General features: G+C 34.6%; 1 protein-coding gene across 1 annotated transcript; it reads left to right on the top strand.

Moving 5' to 3' along the window:
* Positions 1 to 574: 574 nt before the first annotated feature.
* Positions 575 to 19,463, top strand: LOC116464428 (ankyrin repeat domain-containing protein 30A-like; the record flags this gene model as incomplete). Its single annotated transcript, XM_032147682.1, has 4 exons — positions 575 to 665; positions 15,894 to 16,080; positions 17,191 to 17,374; positions 18,468 to 19,463. Coding segments are annotated over 4 exons (1,458 nt in total), but the record flags the coding sequence as incomplete, so codon positions are not given.
* Positions 19,464 to 20,002: the final 539 nt, after the last annotated feature.

Raw genomic sequence — 20,002 nt, 5'->3', positions numbered from 1 at the left:
TCTATCACCATAAATTTTGTCAAAAACATGTTGCTTATTTTAAGCCCTTGTTTACCAAAATAAAGCAGCTCTTTCAGCATTCTGTGCCTACAGTATATGAGAGACTCTAAAAGTTCTCTTCATGACAAGCATCATTTTTAACATTAAACAATTCTATGATCATGCGTATTTTAAATGTTTAATGCCGCATCTGTTATGGCAAGTAGCAAGAGTATTGTATTTTGTTTGAAATGTCATATTTATTTTTGATGAGGACTACAACATAAGTTAGATATTTTTAAGAGAGATACCTTTTGAAATACGCACGACTGAATTTTTTCGTGTATGTGATTTGTTTTTCCTCCTCAGTAACCAAGTTAATGCTTACATGAACATAAAGATAAGCTTGATGTAGAGAGGGTTATGTGAGGTTTTCTATCACAATGTTTTGGTTTTCTATACGTGTCAGCTCTTAAGTTGAATCGCTTGCAAAATAGCACATTGTGTTTTTAAAAAATTTTAATTAGGAAATTTTGATATTCTTCATTATTAGGATTTGTCCATTGAAATTATTTGTTGATATTACTTTTAACAGAGTCTCCTTGAGACTGTTTCACAGAAGGATGTGTATTTACCCAAGGCTACACATCAAAAAGAAATCGATAAAATAAGTGGAAAATTAGAAGGTAAGACCCATCTTTTATTTAAAAGGTCATTTGACCAAGTATTTCTCTAAACTGATGAGGAAGGATATCCTCTAATAGCTGAAGAAAATTGCCTCCTAAATGCAAAGCATGGAAAAAAAGAGAAGTGAAATGGTGATAAGTTATATGTTTCATCAGATGTTGGCAACAGACTGTATTGAGAGTGCTGAGAAGGAGCTGAATTATTAGTTTGAATTCAAGATATTCCAAGACCTGAGGAAAATGAGAAAATAATAAAGAAGAAAGTAGTAAAAGAGGAAATGAAGACTGAGAAAGACAGAGCATACAGAGAGTACATGAAGGAACAAGAAGCAGGTTTATATAAAGGAGGATGATAAAATGAAATAATTCTTTAGGAAAAGATTGGGTATGGTTAGAAATTTGGGAAGAATATAAAGTGACCTTCTAGTACCAAAATTTACCAGAGAATTACAGCAAAAGTATTCTGACTCTTAATGTCTTTCTCACTGGTGGGAAGCCATTAGGGATGGAAGCACCTGACCATGGAGAGCTGTGTTCTATTTGCCATAGGTGAGAATAAACATATATGCACGGCCACACATGTATATAACTTGTCATATTCATGCCTTGTAGACCAGAAATTTTCATAGAAAATCAGCTGAAAACCTTGTTAACAATTCGCACTGTGATTCAGCTGACTTGGGATTCTACATTTTTAATAAGTTCTCAGGTGACGCTGATGCTGGTGGTCTCTGGACCTTCCTCTGAGTAGCTGAGGAGAGGCCTTTTGTGGGAAAAATGTGGAAGAACAGCAATTGAATAGAAGGTCAGAATGGAAAAGGGTCAGGAGAAAGCATTATGTTACTTTTATTTTTGAGTATGTTTTTAGCCAGAGGAGAAGAAGAAAGTGGCAATGCAATAGAAACTATAGATGGAAGTAAAGCAGTCCTCAGCAAATGTGAAAGAACAGAAATTATAACAAACTGTCTCTCAGATCACAGTGCAGTCAAACTAGAACTCAGGATTAAGAAACTCATTCAAAACCACTTAACTACATGGAAACTGAACAACCTGCTCCTGAATGACTACTGGGTACATAACAAAATTAAGGCAGAAATAAAGATGTTCTTTGAAACCAATGAGAACAAAGGCACAACATACCAGAATCTCTAGGACACATTTAAAGCAGTGTGTAGAAGGAAATTTATAGCACTAAATGCCCACAAGAGAAAGCCGACAAGATCTAAAATTGATACACTAACATCACAATTAAAAGAACTAGAGAAGCAAGAGCAAACACATTCAAAAGCTAGCAGAAGGCAAGAAATAACTAAGATCAGAGCAGAACTGAAGGAGATAGAGACACAAAAAATCCTTCAAAAAATCAATGAATCCAGGAGCTGGTTTTTTGAAAAGATTAACAAATATGATAGACTGCTAGCAAGACTAATAAAGAAGAAAAGAGAGACGAATCAAACAGACTCAATAAAAAATGATAAAGGGGATATCACCACTGATCCCACAGAAATACAAACTACCATCAGAGAATATTATAAACACCTCTATGCAAATAAACTAGAAAATCTAGAAGAAATGGATAAATTCCTGGACACCTACACCCTCCCAAGACTAAACCAGGAAGAAGGAGAATCCCTGAATAGACCAATAACAGGCTCTGAAATTGAGGCAATAATTAATAGCCTACCAACCAAAAAAAGTCTAGGACCGGACAGATTCACAGCCAAATTCTACCAGAGGTACAAGGAGGAGCTGATACCATTCGTTCTGAAATGATTCCAATCAACAGAAAAAGAGGGAATCCTCCCTCATTTTATGAGGCCAGCATCATCCTGATACCAAAGCCTGGCAGAGACACAACAAAACAACAGAATTTTAGAGCAGTATCCCTGATGAACATCGATGCAAAAATCCTCAATAAAATACTGACAAACCGAATCCAGCAGCACATCAAAAAGCTTATCCACCATGATCAAGTGGGCTTCATCCCTGGGATGCAAGGCTGGTTCAAGATACACAAATCAATAAACGTAATTCATCATATAAACAGAACCAAAAACAAAAATCACATGATTATCTCAATAGATGCAGAAAAGGCCTTTGACAAAATTCAACAGCACTTCATGCTAAAAGCTCTCAATAAACTAGGTATTGTTGGGACGTATCTCAAAATAATAAGATCTATTTATGACAAACCCACAGCCAATATCATACTGAATGGGCAAAAACTGGAAGCATTCCCTTTGAAAACTGGCACAAGACAGGGATGCCCTCTCTCACCACTCCTATTCAACATAGTGTTGGAAGTTCTGGCCAGGGCAATCAGGCAGGAGAAAGAAATGAAGGGTATACAGTTGGGAAAAGAGGAAGTCAAATTGCCCCTGTTTGCAGATGACATGATTGTATATTTAGAAAACCCCAATGTCTCAGCCCCAAATGTTCTTAAGCTGATGTAAGCAGCTTCAGCAAAGTCTCAGGATACAAAATCAATGTAAAAAAATCACAAGCATTCTTATACACCAATAACAGACAAACAGAGAACCAAATCATGAGTGAACTCCCATTCACAATTGCTTCAAAGAGAATAAAATACCTAGGAATCCAACTTACAAGGGATGTGAAGGACCTCTTCAAGGAGAACTACAAACCACTGCTCAACGAAATAAAAGAGGACACAAACAAATGGAAGAACATTCCATGCTCATGGATAGGAAGAATCAATATCGTGAAAATGGCCATACTGCCCAAGGTAATTTATAGATTCAGTGCCATCCCCATCAAGCTACCAATGACTTTCTTCACAGAATTGGAAAAAAACTACTTTAAAGTTCATATGGAACCAAAAAAGAGCCTGCATTGCCAAGACAATCCTAAGCAAGAAGAACAAAGCTGGAGGGATCACACTATCTGACTTCAAACTATACTACAAGGCTACAGTAACCAAAACAGCATGGTCTTGGTACCAAAACAGAGATCTAGACCAATGGAACAGAACCACACAACTACAACCATCTGATCTTTGATGAACCAGACAAAAACAAGAAATGGGGAAAGGATTCCCTATTTAATAAATGGTGCTGGGAAAACTGACTAGCTATATGTGGAAAGCTGAAACTGGATCCCTTCCTTAAACCTATACAAAAATTAATTCAAGATGGATTAAAGACTTAAATGTTAGACCTAAAACCATAAAAACCCTAGAAGAAAACCTAGGCAATACCATTCAGGACATAGGCATGGGCAAAGACTTCATGACTAAAACACCAAACGCAATGGCAACAAAAGCCAAAATTGACAAATGAGATCTAATTAAACTGAAGTGCTTCTGCACAGCAAAAGAAACTACCCTCAGAGTGAACAGGCAACCTTTTTGCAATCTACCCATCTGACAAAGGGCTAATATCCAGAATCTACAAAAACTTAAACAAGTTTACAAGAAAAAATCAAACACCCCATCAAAAGTGGGCAAAGGATATGAACAGACAGTTCTCAAAAGAATATGTTTATGCAGACAACAGACACATGAAAAAATCCTCATCATCACCTGTCATCAGAGAAATGCAAAACAAAACCACAATGAGATATCATCTCACGCCAGTTAGAATGGCGATCATTAAAAAGTCAGGAAACAACACGTGCTGGAGAGGATGTGGAGAAATAGGAACGCTTTTACACTGTTGGTGGGAGTGTAAACTAGTTCAACCATTGTGGAAGACAGTGTGGTGATTCCTGAAGGATCTAGAAGTAGAAATACCATTTGACCCACGGATCCCATTACTGGTTATATACCCAAAGGATTATAATGCATGCTACTATAAAGATACATGCATACATATGTTTATTGCAGCACTCTTCACAATAGCAAAGACTTGGAACTAACCCAAATATCCGTCAATGATAGACTGGATTAAGAAAATGTGGCACATATACACCATGGAATTCTATGCAGCCATAGAAAAGGATGAGTTCATATCCTTTGTAGGGACATGGATGAAGCTGGAAGCCATCATTCTGAGCAAACTATCACAAGGACAGAAAACCAAACATCACATGTTCTCACCCATAGGTGGGAATTGAACAATGAGAACACTTGGACACAGGAAGTGGAACATCACACACGGGGGCCTGTCATGGGGTGGGGGGAGGTGGGAGGGATAGCATTAAGAGAAATACCTAATGTAAATGACGAGTTAATGGGGGCAGTGCACCAACATGGCACATGTATACATATGTAACAAACCTGCATGTTGTGCAGATGTACTCTAGAACTTAATGTGTAATAACAACAAAAAAAATTTCCACCCATACTTACTCACTTGTGGAAGACGTTAGGGATGGAATTACCTGAATATGTGAAGCTATGTTTTATCTATTATTGGTGAATATAAGCATATATGGGCAGCCACACATGTATATATTTTTTCAGTATTATCCAGAAGTTTTCAAACTTTAAGAAATGAGCTATAGAACTTGTTAACAGTGCACATTCTGATTCAGCAGACTTGAGGTTGTGCAATTTTAATAAATTCTCGGATGATGCTCATGCTGGTGGTTCTTGGACTGTGCACTGAGTAGCAAAGGTATAGAGTTTTCATTGAAATAATTTGGAAGAAGAGCAATTGGATAGAATGTCAAGACATAACAGAGTCAAGGGAAAGCATTATTTTGATTTTATATCTGAGTATGTTTTTAGCCAGAAGAGGAGAAGAAAGAGGTTAAAAAACAAAAACAGAATTTATAGATGCATGATATTACTTCTGAACAAGAGAAAGAAAGTGGCAGGAAAATCTATTTTAAAAAGTGTTGAAGGGAAAGAATCAAGACCACAGATCTGGAGATTATTTTTGCTAAAGAATAGCAATTGTGAGGCATGAAGTGGGAGCGGGGAAGAAGCTAAGTAGTTAATTTTGAAGTTTCTGAGAAGGAAACTTGAGTGAACTCACTTCAGATGCATTTGGAATGTTTGCACTCCAGAAGATTAGATTGTGTGTGCTCTGGAGAGTATTGGAAGAAGGAGGGATTACTAGATTTGGTGACTCCCACAGTGACTCATTACTCTTCTCTGTTACCTTCAGGATTCATGGAGATATGTTTTGTTGATATTATTTACTTAAGTGAGATAAATTTGAATATGAATCCATTGGCTTTTTTTTTTTAAATTGCTGCTTCATAAAAATCTGTTAGAAGGCCGGGCCCGGTGGCTCATGCCTGTAATCCCAGCACTTTGGGAGGCCGAGGAGGGCAGATCACTTGGGGTCAGGAGTTCAAGACCAGCCTGGCCAACATGGTGAAACCCAGTCTTTACTAAAAATACAAAAAATAATTAGCTGGGCGTGGTAGCACATGCCTGTAACCCAGCTACTCGGAGGCTGAGGCAGGAGAATTGCTTGAACCCAGGGGGCAGAGGCTGCAGTGAGCCGAGATTGCTCCACTGCACTCCAGCCTGGGTGACAGAGTGAGACTCCCATCTCAAAAAAAATAAAAATAAAAAAATAAAAATTTCTTAGAGACTAACATGATAAATCAAATCAGACTGATTTTAGAAACAAACAAAAAAATGCTAAATTTATTACTCGAATACTAAAACTGATTTTTACACAAATATTTTACTGATTTCAAAATAAAAATGATTATTTATACCTAATTAACATTTAACAATCAAGGTGTTGAATAAATATTTCTATATTGAAAGTTTTTTATACATTATTTTCCTTATGAGTTTTATATGCCCTCTTACATGAGGGGATCAAAAAACATTCAGATAGATAAGTTAGAGGATGCAAAAAATTGTAGGCATAAAATCACACCACATGTGTATGGAAAACAATGAATATTTTTATTTACCATTATTCCCTAATATACATCCATACTCATAAATTCATTATGCTTTCGTTGATGAGACATCAATTTTACATTCAGCTAAACTCTCATTGTAACTATGTACGTTCTTAATTATAAGATAAAGAATATGATGAATGTTTGTAATTTAAAGATATAAGTGATTCTGAAGTGTATCTTGTACTTCAGAAACTCTCACAATTTATAACCAGTATATGTTAGCCGTGTGTGAGATTCATAGATGCCATATGATAAATGGGTTCTAAATGATTAAATGGTTTGTAAAATTTTCCTTGTGTGTTTTTTGCTTTTTTCTTTTTTCACTTAAAAATTTTAAGCTCAATGTTTTTGTTTATATAGGAAAATAGTTACATACTTTTTGTCACCTGGGACTCTGCACACTTTTGATGTAGTTTGAACCTAGACTTTTTGTTTTTAACTTGTCAAAAATTAGGTCACTTATGGCTATTATTTTTATATAAATTTCTAATTATCCAAAATTTTACAAGGACATTCTTAATATATTGGTGCATTAGAAAGAGACTATATCATTATAATAGTTTTTTGAAAATATATTCAATAAAGTGTTTTAAAGTCCATGTCTGTATAATTCATTGACAGAATAGTTTCATCCCTCTTTAAACTTTAAATGACTAGACATAAATTTCATTGATATAAAAGTATGTATATCTTTGAAGAATCTTATTGATGAATAATTTATCCTGGAAAACAAACTATGTCATAAAGTTTGCTGAGTCAATTAAAGAAAGTGATAGTAAACTATTAATTCCTGAAAGAAAATCAGGGTTGATATTTAATTAAACATATCTGGGTAAATGGTAACTATCAGACATAGTGTGTTTTTTGGGGGCAGAGGAAGACAAGAGACTGCTTTTTTGAAGAAAAAAATCATAATGAGCTTTTTATGAGTCTTAGGTCAGGGTTTTGATAAGGAAGCAGAGCCATTCATGACCACTCAGGACATAGAACTGATGCTGCGTTTTCTCTTTCCTCTGGGAGCCTCCTTGCAATTCACTAAGAGCTTTTCCTGAGACCCTTGTCTTGGCTGGTGCCTGTGCTCCTCATTAGGGTATCCAAACATCAAGCCAGTTTTGTCAGTGCAGTCCAGCTTGTGTGTGTAGTTTTGCTCAGCTTCGTCCTTCTTTCTGGAGCTGAGTAGAGAATCCAGGGCACTGGGCATTACACAGACTTGCCGATAACCTGAGGCAACAGAGAGTTCCCACCCGTAAAACAAAGACAAAGCATATTCTTATCCGCTTCTGCCACAGTACATTCTAACCTGCGGTCACCATTTGTTGGCTGGGAGGTTGCACTGCACACCCCATTACAAAATGTGCTGACTCAAGTGTGGATAGGAAAACGACGTAGGCTTCTTCAGACCTCCACTTTCTCATTTCTGCAGCAAATTGAGGGCCTTCTCACCTGCCCAGTATGCTGCCATGAGAACTAGCATTTGGGAAAACCACCATACTAAGTTTACATATAACCAAAAGAATCATACAGAGGCTGACTCCCCTGACAGCACTCAGAAACTAATTGCATTCCTCAGCATATGTTAAAGCCACACCCTCCAAGGTGGTAACATGTCTCAAACAAGTGAAAGTAAACTTAAATAGAAGAAGTGACTCTCTTTTCAGATTAGAAAGATGAACCAGAAGTTCTGAAAGCTGAAAAAACACAGGGTATCAGCACATGACTTTATTCCTCAACCCTTTGGCAACCACTGATCTTTTTACTCTATCCATAATTTTGTTTTCTGGATAACGTCATTTTTAGAAATATACATTGAAGTCTTTTCATGTCTTTTGATAGCTTGATAGTTCATCTCGTTTGAGTCCTTAGTAATATTCCATTGTATGACTATAGCACAGTTTATACACTCATCTTTCTAAGGTTATCATTGTTGCTTCACAAATTGGTTGAATTTTTGCAAGCATGTTCATAAGGCAGTTCTCTTGTTTGTAATAATATCATCTGGTTTTGATTTAGAGTAATGCTAGCATTATACAATGAGTTGAAATGTACTGTGTATTAGGCTATTCGTGCATTGCTGTAGAGAAATACCTGAGATTGGGTAATTTATGAGGAAATAAGTTTCATTGGCTCACAGTTCTACAGGTTGTACAGGAAGCATAACGTGGGGCTCTGCTTCTGGGGAGGCCTGTGGAAGCTTACAATTATGGTGGAACGTGAGGAAGAACTTGCACATCACATGGCCAGAGCAGGAGCAAGAGAGAGAGGTGGGAGGTGCCATGCATGTTTAAATGACCAATTTTCATGAGGATCACTATTATGAGTACAGCACCAAAGGCATGGTGCTAAATTATTTGTGAGAAATCTTCCCTCATGATGCATTCACCTCTCACCAAGCTTTACTTCCAACATTGGAGATGACATTTCAATGGGAGATTTTGGTGGGGACACACATCCGATTTATGTCATACTTTCTTTTATTTTAGGGGTGGAGTTTGTTTAGAATTATATCTCTTTTTTTTCTAAAATATTTGGTAGAACTCACCAATGTAGGATTCTTTTCCTGGACTTTTCATTGTAGGAAGACTTTTAACTATGACTTAATCTTCTTTTTTTTTTTTTTCCATTTTATAGTATACTTATTTCATAAAATTTTATTTCTTTGCCTTCATTTGAGGAAAATCATGAATTCAATTTTTATAATAAAGATTTTCACATATTTTGTTTTTCTATTGACAACAGTGATCTAAAGATACACTGTTCTATATGGTACAGCATGATAGCTATAGTTAATAATACTGTATTGTTTACTTAAAATTTGCCAAGGGACTATGTCTTAAGTGTTCTTATCACACACACACAGTACACATATATGGTGATGGATGTGTTAATTAATTTGATTTTGGTAATTATTACACAAAGTATATGTATATCAAATCAACAAGTTGAACATGTTAAATAGGTATAATTTTTCTTTGTCAATTATACCTCAATAAGACTTAATCTTCTTTTATATATTTAGGGCAATGCAGGTTATCTGCTTTTTCTTGAGATATTATATATTTTTGACTACCGACTAGATTTTATTTTCCTATTGTTGACATCATTTATATTTTGGCAAAAGAGAGTTGGATCTTTTACATAAAAATTTCCTTTGAACTTTTGCCAGAATCAGTATACTGTCATTCCTAGTTAAAAAGATTTTCTTATATTATACTTTAAGTTCTAGGTTACATGTGCAGAACGTGCAGGTTTGTTACATAGGTATACACATTCCATGGTGGTTTGCTGTACCCATCAACCCGTCATCTACATTAGGTATTTCTTCTAATGCTACTCCTCCCCCAGCCCCTCATCCCCAACAGGCCCTTGTGTGTGATGTTCCCTCCCTGTGTCCGTATGTTCTCATTGTTCAACTCCCACTTGTGAGTGAGAACATGCAGTGTTTGGTTTTCTTTTCTTGTGTTAGTTTGCTGAGAATGATGGTTTCCAGCTTCATCCATGTCCCTGCAAAGGACATGAATTCATAACCTTTTTTATGGCTGCATAGTATTTTATGGTGTATATGTGCCACATTTTCCTTATCCGGTCTATCATTGATGGACATTTGGGTTGGTTCCAAGTCTTTGCTATTGAGAATAGTGCCCCAATAAACCTATGTGTGCCTGTGTCTTTATAATAGAATGATTTATAATCCTTTGGGTTTGTAACCAGTAATGGAAACGCTGGGTCAAATGGTATTTCTAGTTCTAGATCCTTCAGGAATCTCCACACTCTCTTCTACAATGGTTGAACTAATTTACACTCCCACCAACAGTGTAAAAGCGTTCCTATTGTCCACATCCTCTCCAGCATCTGTTGTTTCCTGACTTTTTAATGATCGCCATTCTAACTGGCGTGAGATGATATCTCATTGTGGTTTTGATTTGCATTTCTCTAATGACCAGTGATGATGAGCTTTTTTTCATATGTTTGTTGGCTGCATAAACGTGATCTTTGAAGAAGTATCTGTTCATATCCTTTGCTCACTTTTTGATGGGGTTGTTTGTTTTTTTCTTGTAAATTTAAGTTCTTGTAGATTCTGGATATTAGCCCTGTGTCAGATAGATAGATTGCAAAAATTTTCTCCCATTCTGTAGGTTGCCTGTTCATTTGGATGCTAGAGTAATGCTAGCATTATACAATGAGTTGAAATGTACTGTGTATTAGGCTATTCGTGCATTGCATTTTGTTGCCATTGCTTTTAGTGTTTCAGTCATGAAGTCTTTGCCCATGCCTATGTCCTGAATGGTATTGCCTAGGTTTTCTTCTAGGATTTTTATGGTTTCAGGTCTTATGTTTAAGTCTTTAATCCATCTTTTTTTAAATCTAGAATTCTTTTTTATTATTATACTTTTAAGTTTTAGGGTACATGTGCACAAGGTGCAGGTTAGTTACATATGTATACATGTGCCATGTTGGTGTGCTGCACCCATTGGCTCATCATTTAACATTAGGTATATCTCCTAATGCTATCCCTCCCCCCTCCCCCACCCCACAACAGGCCCCAGAGCGTGATGTTCCCCTTCCTGTATGCATGTGTTTTCATTGTTCAATTCCCACCTATGAGTGAAAACATGCGGTGTTTGGTTTTTTGTCCTTGTGATAGTTTGCTGAGAATGATCGTTTCCAGCTTCATCCATGTCCCTAAAAGGGACATGAACTCATCCTTTTTTATGGCTGCATAGTATTCCATGGTGTATATGTGCCACATTTTCTTAATCCACTCTATCGTTGTTGGGCATTTGGGTTGGTTCCAAGTCTTTGCTATTGTGAATAGTGCCGCAATAAACATACGTGTGCATGTGTCTTTATAGCAGCATGCTTTATAATCCTTTGGGTATATACCCAGTAATGGGATGGCTGGGTCAAATGGTATTTCTAGTTCTAGATCCCTGAGGAATCGCCACACTGACTTCCACAATGGTTGAACTAGTTTACACTCCCACCAACAGTGTAAAAGTGTTTCTATTTCTCCACATCCTCTCCAGCATCTGTTGTTTCCTGACTTTTTAATGATCACCATTCTAAATGGTGTGAGGTGGTATCTCATTGTGGTTTTGATTTGCATTTCTCTGATGGCCAGTGATGATGAGCATTTTTTCATGTGTCTGTTGGCTGCATAAATGTCTTCGTTTGAGAAGTGTCTCTTCATATCCTTTGCCCACTTTTTGATGGTTCACCACTACTATTCAACATAGTGTTGGAAGTTCTGGCCAGGGAAATTAGGCAGGAGAAGGAAATAAAGGGTATTCAATTAGGAAAAGAGGAAGTCAAATTGTCCCTGTTTGCAGATGACATGATTATATATCTAGAAAACCCCATCATCTCAGCCCAAAATCTCCTTAAGCTGATAGGCAACTTCAGCAAAGCCCCAGGATACAAAATCCTGAGATTTTTGCTTGTGCAAAAATCACAAGCATTGTTATACACCAATAACAGACAAACAGAGAGCCAAATCATGAGTGAACTCCCATTCACAATTGCTTCAAAGACAGTAAAATACCTAGGAATCCAACTTACAAGGGATGTGAAGGACCTCTTCAAGGAGAACTACAAACCACTGCCCAATGAAATAAAAGATACAAACAAATGGAAGACCATTCCATGCTCATGGGTAGGAAGAATCAATATCGTGAAAATGGCCATACTGCCCAAGGTAACTTATAGATTCAATGCCAACCCCATGAAGCTACCGATGACTTTCTTCACAGAACTGGAAAAAACTAAAGTTCGTATGGAACCAAAAAGGAGCCCGCATTGTCAAGTCAATCCTAAGCCAAAAGAACAAAGCTGGAGGCATCACACTACCTGACTTCAAACTATACTACAAGGCTACAGTAACCAAAACAGCATGGTACTGGTACCAAAACAGAGATATAGACCAATGGAACAGAACAGAGCCCTCAGAAATAATGTCTTTAATCCATGTTGAGTTAATTTTTGTGTAAGGTGTAAGGAAGGGGTCAAGTTTCAGTTTTCTGCATATGGCCAGCTAGCTTTCCCAACACCATTTATTAAATAGTGAATTATTTCCAGATTGCTTTTTTTTTCAGTTTTGTCCAAGATCAGATGGTAATTTTCACATTTCAATGAATTTGTCAATTTTGTCTAAGTTGTTATGTTTATTCACATAAATTTTATATTATTACCTTGTATTTTTAAGTATCTGTAAATCTGAAATAATGTCACGTTAACTCATTTTCAAAGTTGGTAATTTGTAGTTTTTCTTTTCAAGAGCTAGTTTGGCTAGATAGACTTTTGCTTTTATTGATCCTCTCAAAGTGTTTGGTGTTGTTCAGGTTTTCTATAATTTTTGTGTTTTATTCATTCCATCTCTGATGTTTTAGTTCTCTTTGCCTATTATTTAAAAAATCTGTAGTTGGGAGCTTATCAGCAACATAAATTGAATTCTCACAATTTTGGAAGCTGCACAGTTCAAGAACAAGGTATCGTCAGATTTGATGTCCGAATAGGTCCACTTCGTGATTCATCTATGCACTGTTTTTCCCTGTGTCCTCACATGGCAGAAAGGGCAAAGAGGCTCTCTGGGGTTATTTCTATCAGGGCATTAATCCTTTTATGAAGGATTGGCCCTCATGACCTAATTACATCCCAAACTCCTACCTCCTAATAACATCCCCTCTGTGATTTGATTTTAGCATACGAAAATTGCAAGGACAAAAACATTCAAACCAATACAGATATTTATCATTTCCTTTCCTCTGCTTCCACTGAGTTTACTTTTTTCTTCTTCTTTTTTTTTTTTTTTTTGGTTTCTTAAGATAAAAGTCAAAGTTATTTATTTGAGAGTCTTCTAATGTAGACATTCAGTGCTGAAAATTTTTATTTAAGTGCTGTTGTAGATGCATTTTACAATATCTAATGTGTTGTGTTTTCATTTGAAATTAGTTCAAAATACTTTCTAAGTTTCCTTTTTATTATTTTTGAACCAACCCAGGGTTATTTGGATGTATGTTACTTAATTTCCAATAGTTGAGTTGTTCCAGGTACATTTTTATTATTGATTTTTAATTTGATTGCTTTTGGGTCAGGTAACATGTTTTGTGTGACTTAAATCCTTCTTAATCCTTTTATTAAGATATGATCTAGAATATAGTCTTTGAGTACTTCTGAAGAAGTCTATCACATTCTTGCCGATTTTCTGCCTCTTATTTTACCACTTGAGTAAGGGGTTTAGAAATTTTAGAACATGCTTGGGCATTTGTCCATTTCTTTTGCAGTTCTATCTATTTTTGTATCATGTATTTTGAAGCTTTTATGTTATTATGCACATAAATATTTAGGACTGTTATGTTATCTTGATTAAGTGAACCCTTTGTCACTACAAAATGACTTTGTTTATTGCTGGTAATATTTTTGCTATGAAATGTACTTTGGTATTAATACAACCACCCTTCCTCAGCGTTCTTTTGTGAAGTGTTAGTGTGGTATATCTTGTTTCATCTTTCACCAATTTTTGTCTTTATATTTAAAGTTTATTTCTTATAGGCATTATACAGGTAGATCTTACTTTTATATCCATTCTGACACTCTGCCTTTGAGCAGAGATTTTTAGACCACTTTAATTTATAATGTAATTATTGATATGATGAAAGTTTTCTGTCATCATGCTGTTTGATTTCTTAGTCCCAGATCTTCTTTGCCTTGCTTTTGTTCTTTTTCTGCTTCCTTCAGACTAGTTTAGTAACTTTTATGATTTAGTTTTATATGTATATAACTTTTTTAGTTATTGATCTAGTTTTATATTTCTTTATGATTTGGTCATATCTTTTTGTGGTATAAGTTTATTTGGTTATTAGGTATAACTCTTTGCTTTGCTGTCTTAGTGGGTTTTTTAGGATTTATAGTGTATGGATTTACCTCATCACAACCCACCTTCAAGTAATATCATATCATATCATAGATGGTATAAGAAATTACAATTGTGTATTTTCATTTCTTCACTTCCAGCCAGATCCCAGCCTGGATCTGTGGGATTGTAGCTTTCATTAAGTTTAGAACATATTTAGCCAATTTTTCGTCAAATGCTTTTTTCTGTCTCTCCTCCTACCTGTTTGGGGACTTATATATTACCTGCTGGGAGTTTGCTCATAGTTCTCTAGTGTCTCAAATTTGTGAATCTTTTCTTTTCTGATGGCAAATCAATCTATGCTCATATCTACTCAGTGTAGCTTTCATCTCTGGCATTGTAACTTGTATCTCTACAAGTGCAATTTAGTTTTTAAAAGTATCTTCTATTGCTCAACTTATCTTTTTGATTTTTATTGTAGAATAGAGTTGAGTTACTTATAAGCAGCTTGATCCTTTTCATTTTTGCTCTTTATGGTATGAGCTGACTCCCCATACCTGAGAGGCAAGGCCTTTCTGACTATTCATTTTCCTGTGAAGTCTGAGTCTTCCAGGTAAATCTATAAAAATAGACACTCTTCTTGCCACTATGTGAGCACCAGGTGTGATTTTCTCTAATTTTATAAGTCCCCCATGACCCGGCTTGGTCTTAGGTAGTTTTCTGACTCACATACAATCTTTATTATTTTGCTAAATAGTGGGAGGGCTTTCCAGGGGTTTCTTGCTGTTGCTTCTGTATCTTTCTCTCCTCCTCAGTGTTTTGTTCTGTAATGTCTTTCTGCTTTGGTTTTACCAGACTCTAAGCTTCATCACTGTAACCAAGAGAGTCTGGTAGGTTCTAACTCAGTTTTTTCTTCCTGTGTCATGTCTTGGAATCTCTGTCAAGGCAGGAAGCTGAAACATTCATAAGGTTTGCTTTCCATTTTTTTTTTCTGTTTTTTAGGGATTATCATCTTCTTTGCCTAACGTCCACTGTCTAAAACAATTGTTTAATGTATTTTGTGTGTTTTCTTTTTAGTTATTTTTGCTAAGAAGAAAAATCAATACCCATTGTTCTCTCTTGGCTGGAGGCAGACTACACTAGAGCTTCAGCACATGTCACACACTGGCTAAAATGCTTTTCTTCCCTCTTGGCTCAACTGCTTCCTTTTCAATCTTTATTCCACAGTGTAGCCATACATTCCTCAGGGGAATTTTCTGTGGGCCTAGTATATATCTTATTCTTAGAAATCTGTTTTCTTACATTATCTATCTGAATTTATAATTGTCACTTTTCTGGGGCTTTGCTTTTCAGTATATTTTAAGCTAAACAAGAGCAGAGGTTTTTTTTTTTTTTTTCTGTTTAATCTGCAGAGCTTAGTATAATGCCTTCCACATAGTAGGCAATCAATATATATTTGTTCAGTGTATAAGTGATTGTTAAAATTTGCAGCCCTTTATATCCCAAAAGTACTAATATATTTTATTTCTATCTCCTCCTTGAGACAGATTCAACTAGCCTATCAAAAATCTTGGATGCAGTTCATTCTGGTAAAAGAGCAAGGGAACTTGCTTACAGCAAAATGGAACAAATGGAAAGAAGTGTACTAAAAAAACAACTGTCAGAAGCAAAAGAAATAAAATCACAGTTAGAGAACCAAAAAGTTAAATGGGAACAAGAGCTCTGCAGTGGGAGGTGTGATATCCTAGTTTTATATAAATATTTCAACTATTTATACTAAAACCATATAATATACTTTTTGTAATAGCTGACTTACCTTCTTAGGTTTAACTGGAGAAAAAAATGTCTGTCTTGTAGAGTGTCAAATTCTTTTAAATAATACAAGTTCTTAAATGTGAATACTTCTGCTGATAATTAAATGCATATTTATTTAAATCACAATTTTAATGGCTATTTATTTGTTCGTGACTTCTAAATTGTTCCCAAGAAAATGTATATTCATTACAGTTCAACAAAGAGAGTGTGAAATGGCCATTCTTCTTTCCCCAAGAATCGATTTCTTTTAATTATACACTTTTAATCTTAATGTGCATGGAATATAAACAAAATGTAGAACAATTTATTAGTTTATTGAACATCTCTTGCTCTCCTACATAAAATTAATTCAGAGTTCTATGTTAAAAATGCATATTATTTTTATTCCTTAATTAAATATTATATTCTGTCTTGTTCTAAAAGAGATTTAAAATTTGTTGATAAAATATATAATAATCAACAAGATACATTTAAAGTATTACTCAAAAAATAAACAAAAGGTATATGGGATAACAGATGTTAGACTCTTTAACCTAATGTGAGATTTTAATATTAAAATTATTTTTAGGGATACTTGCCATATTTTATAAGTATGAATATTTATGTCTAATAAATCTATAAACTTGTTCATAAAAAGTAATCAGTTAACTTTAACCAGTCACTTTAATCAGGTAACGCTAAATAATCTGTCCTCATTGAGGAGTAACTTTGACTGTGTGAGATTTTAAAAAAATAATTTTCAACTTATACATTTACTGGATAGCTTCCAATATTCTCTTCCATAACAGTCGTTGCAGTTACTAGTAACAGAAACTTTCTAACTCGAAGATGTTCTTTTCTCACTATTTTTCAAGTATGTATGTCATTTGGAAGAGGTTGGAGTAATAAATAACTGAGAACTAGAAAGAAAAAAATTCAAGAATATAGGAATTTTATTGGAATAATAAACCAATATAGGAAGAAATAGATCTCAAAATGAATTCTATTTTCTAATAAAATGAATTTTAAGATAAGTATGTTTAATGGCAGATTGACTTTAAACCAAGAAGAAGAGAAGAGAAGAAATGCCGATATATTAAATGAAAAAATTAGGGAAGAATTAGGAAGAATCGAAGAGCAGCATAGGAAAGAGTTAGAAGTAAAACAACAACTTGAAGAGGCTCTCAGAATACAAGATATGGAATTGAAGAGTGTAAGAAGTAATTCGAATCAGGTAAATCAATGTCTGATAAAAATTTTATATTTCTAACTTTATTTCATCAATATTACTTTTAATATCCCTTTGATTTAGTATGTATTATTCAGGTCTAAATCAAACAAAAATGTTATCTTAAAATTAACTATCACATTTGTAGCTACAGTTATTTATTATAAGTTACGACATCCAAGTAGTATCTTATTTCAGTACAAAGAGCTTTTGAAAACAATGATAATCCCTACCATATAGTTAGTGATAATTTATTGGTAAGTAGTTTGTTCCTAGCAACATAGTTTAGTGTGTTTTTCCTAGTTAACATTTACTACTGACACAAACATTATCAAGAGGAAGCAAAAGTTATTGCCATAGTAAATAAGCTCATGGTTTTTGTGTAGGGCTCTCTAGATTTTATCTTCTTTCTTTTGTTTTGAAATAGAAGATTTCTTTTATATTTACATATTTACCCAAACTGAGATTTGGTGAAGTCCTGGATGTAGACTCAGAAGACTGGGAGAAAATCCTACAACTTGTTTATATTTTTAATCTTTTCCTTTCAGAATTGTGATAACTAAAAGTGCTTGTTACAGTGTCTCAGCTTATCAAACATTTATAAATATAATTCTTAAAATTAACTGTATTTTTTAGAAAGATAGAATATCTAGAGAATATTCTCAGGAAAAAGGAACTGAAAGAGCTTTGGGAAATTTTATCTGTCTAAATATATGCAGCACTAAGATTCTTAGTATATGTTAGACATCAGAGTGTAAACCCAATTTTCGTATGTAGTCAAATTGATTAATCTTTTATTTTATGCTTTTGAGCTTGTTGTAATTCAGGGAAAGTTTCTTTTTCAATTCCAAGGTTCTTAAAAACTCTCTAGTCATTTCTTTTGTACTTTCATGAATTCATTGTCTTCAAATAAATGTTTGAACTTTGGGGAATTTATGCTCTATAGAATTTGAAGTTTTGATTCAATGGTTCTTCAACTGATACCTACTTATAAAAACCCTTTCATTGTATAAATGTACAAGTTATTCTTTAGTTTCAGAGGAACCATGATATGCCATTTTATTGAGTGCTAGCTAAAAGTTTATTTTGTTTTATTTAGGTTTCTCACCCTCATAAAAATGAAAATGATCTCTTACATGAAAATTCCATGTTGAAAAAGGAAATTGCCATGCTAAAACTGGAAATAGCCACACTGAAACACCAATACCAGGAAAAGGAAAATAAATACTTTGAGGACATTAAGATTTTAAAAGAAAAGAATGCTGAACTTCAGATGACCCTAAAACTGAAAGAGGAAACATTAACTAAAAGGGCATCTCAATATAGTGAGCAGCTTAAAGTTCTGATAGCTGAGAACACAATGCTCACTTCTAAATTGAAGGAAAAACAAGACGAAGAAATACTAGACACAGAAATTGAATCATACCATCCTAGACTGGCTTCTGCTGTACAAGACCATGATCAAATTGTGACATCAAGAAAAAGCCAAGAACTTGCTTTCCACATTGCAGGAGATGCTTGTTTGCAAGGAAAAATGAATGTTGATGTGAATAATACAACATATAACAATGAGGTGCTCCATCAACCACTTTCTGAAACTCAAAGGAAATCCAAAAGCCTAAAAATTATCAATTATGCAGGAGATGCTCTAAGAGAAAATACATTGCTTTCAGAACATGCACAAAGAGACCAACGTGAAACACAGTGTCAGATGAAGAAAGCTGAACACATGTATCAAAACGAGCAAGATAATGTGAACAAACACACTGAACAGCAGGAGTCTGTAGAGCAGAAATTATTTCAACTACAAAGCAAAAATATGTGGCTTCGACAGCAATTAGTTCATGCACATAAGAAAGCTGATAAAAAAAGCAAGATAACAATTAATATTCAGTTTCTCGAGAGGAAAATGCAACATCATCTCCTAAAAGAGAAAAATGAGGAGGTATTTAATTATGTTAACCATTTAAAAGACCGTATATATCAATATGAAAAAGAGAAAGCAGAAAGAGAAGTAAGTATCAAAAAATATAAATACTTGTCAAACTTCCTGAAAGAAAATTTAAAGTCATATTTGGCCTTGGCTAAATGCTGAATCTAGTTGAATATATATATAAATAGATGATAAATGCACTTACTATATCAGCTTAGAAACATGCCTCATTTCCACCAAATGAAAGTTAAAGCCGAAAGACGTTTTACTTTGAGTAAAGACATTGTGTCACTGATGAAATTTTAAGAGTTTAAGATTTTTAATAGATTAACATTAATGACATTGGCTTTTACTGTTAAAATAAAGGTTTTAATGTCTCTTTGTGGCCACATTTTATGACCACAATGAAGCAGATGAATGGGAATGCCCGTATCAGCAGTTCGTATTTTGAAATTAAGATTCAATTTAGCAATTTACTTTGACAGTTAATTCTAAATTTTCCAGAGGAACCGAAGTGTATTTGAAGTATATTTTGAAGTGTACATTTCTGCGTCTTGTAATAATACTTTTTTTCAGTAGCTTTTTATGTATTTTAGTTGATAGCATTTTATTTTCATTTATGTCAATTTGACTTAAATCTGAACATATTTGAATCTCAAATTATGTATTGTTATAACCTCTCAATTTTTTAAAGGCATCTG

The sequence above is a fragment of the Hylobates moloch genome, unplaced genomic scaffold (genome assembly GCF_009828535.3).
Source record: "Hylobates moloch isolate HMO894 unplaced genomic scaffold, HMol_V3 SCAFFOLD_655, whole genome shotgun sequence".
Taxonomy (NCBI): Eukaryota; Metazoa; Chordata; class Mammalia; order Primates; family Hylobatidae; genus Hylobates; species Hylobates moloch.
Note: the sequence above shows the minus strand (reverse complement) of the source record. Positions and strands in the feature narration are given on the sequence as shown.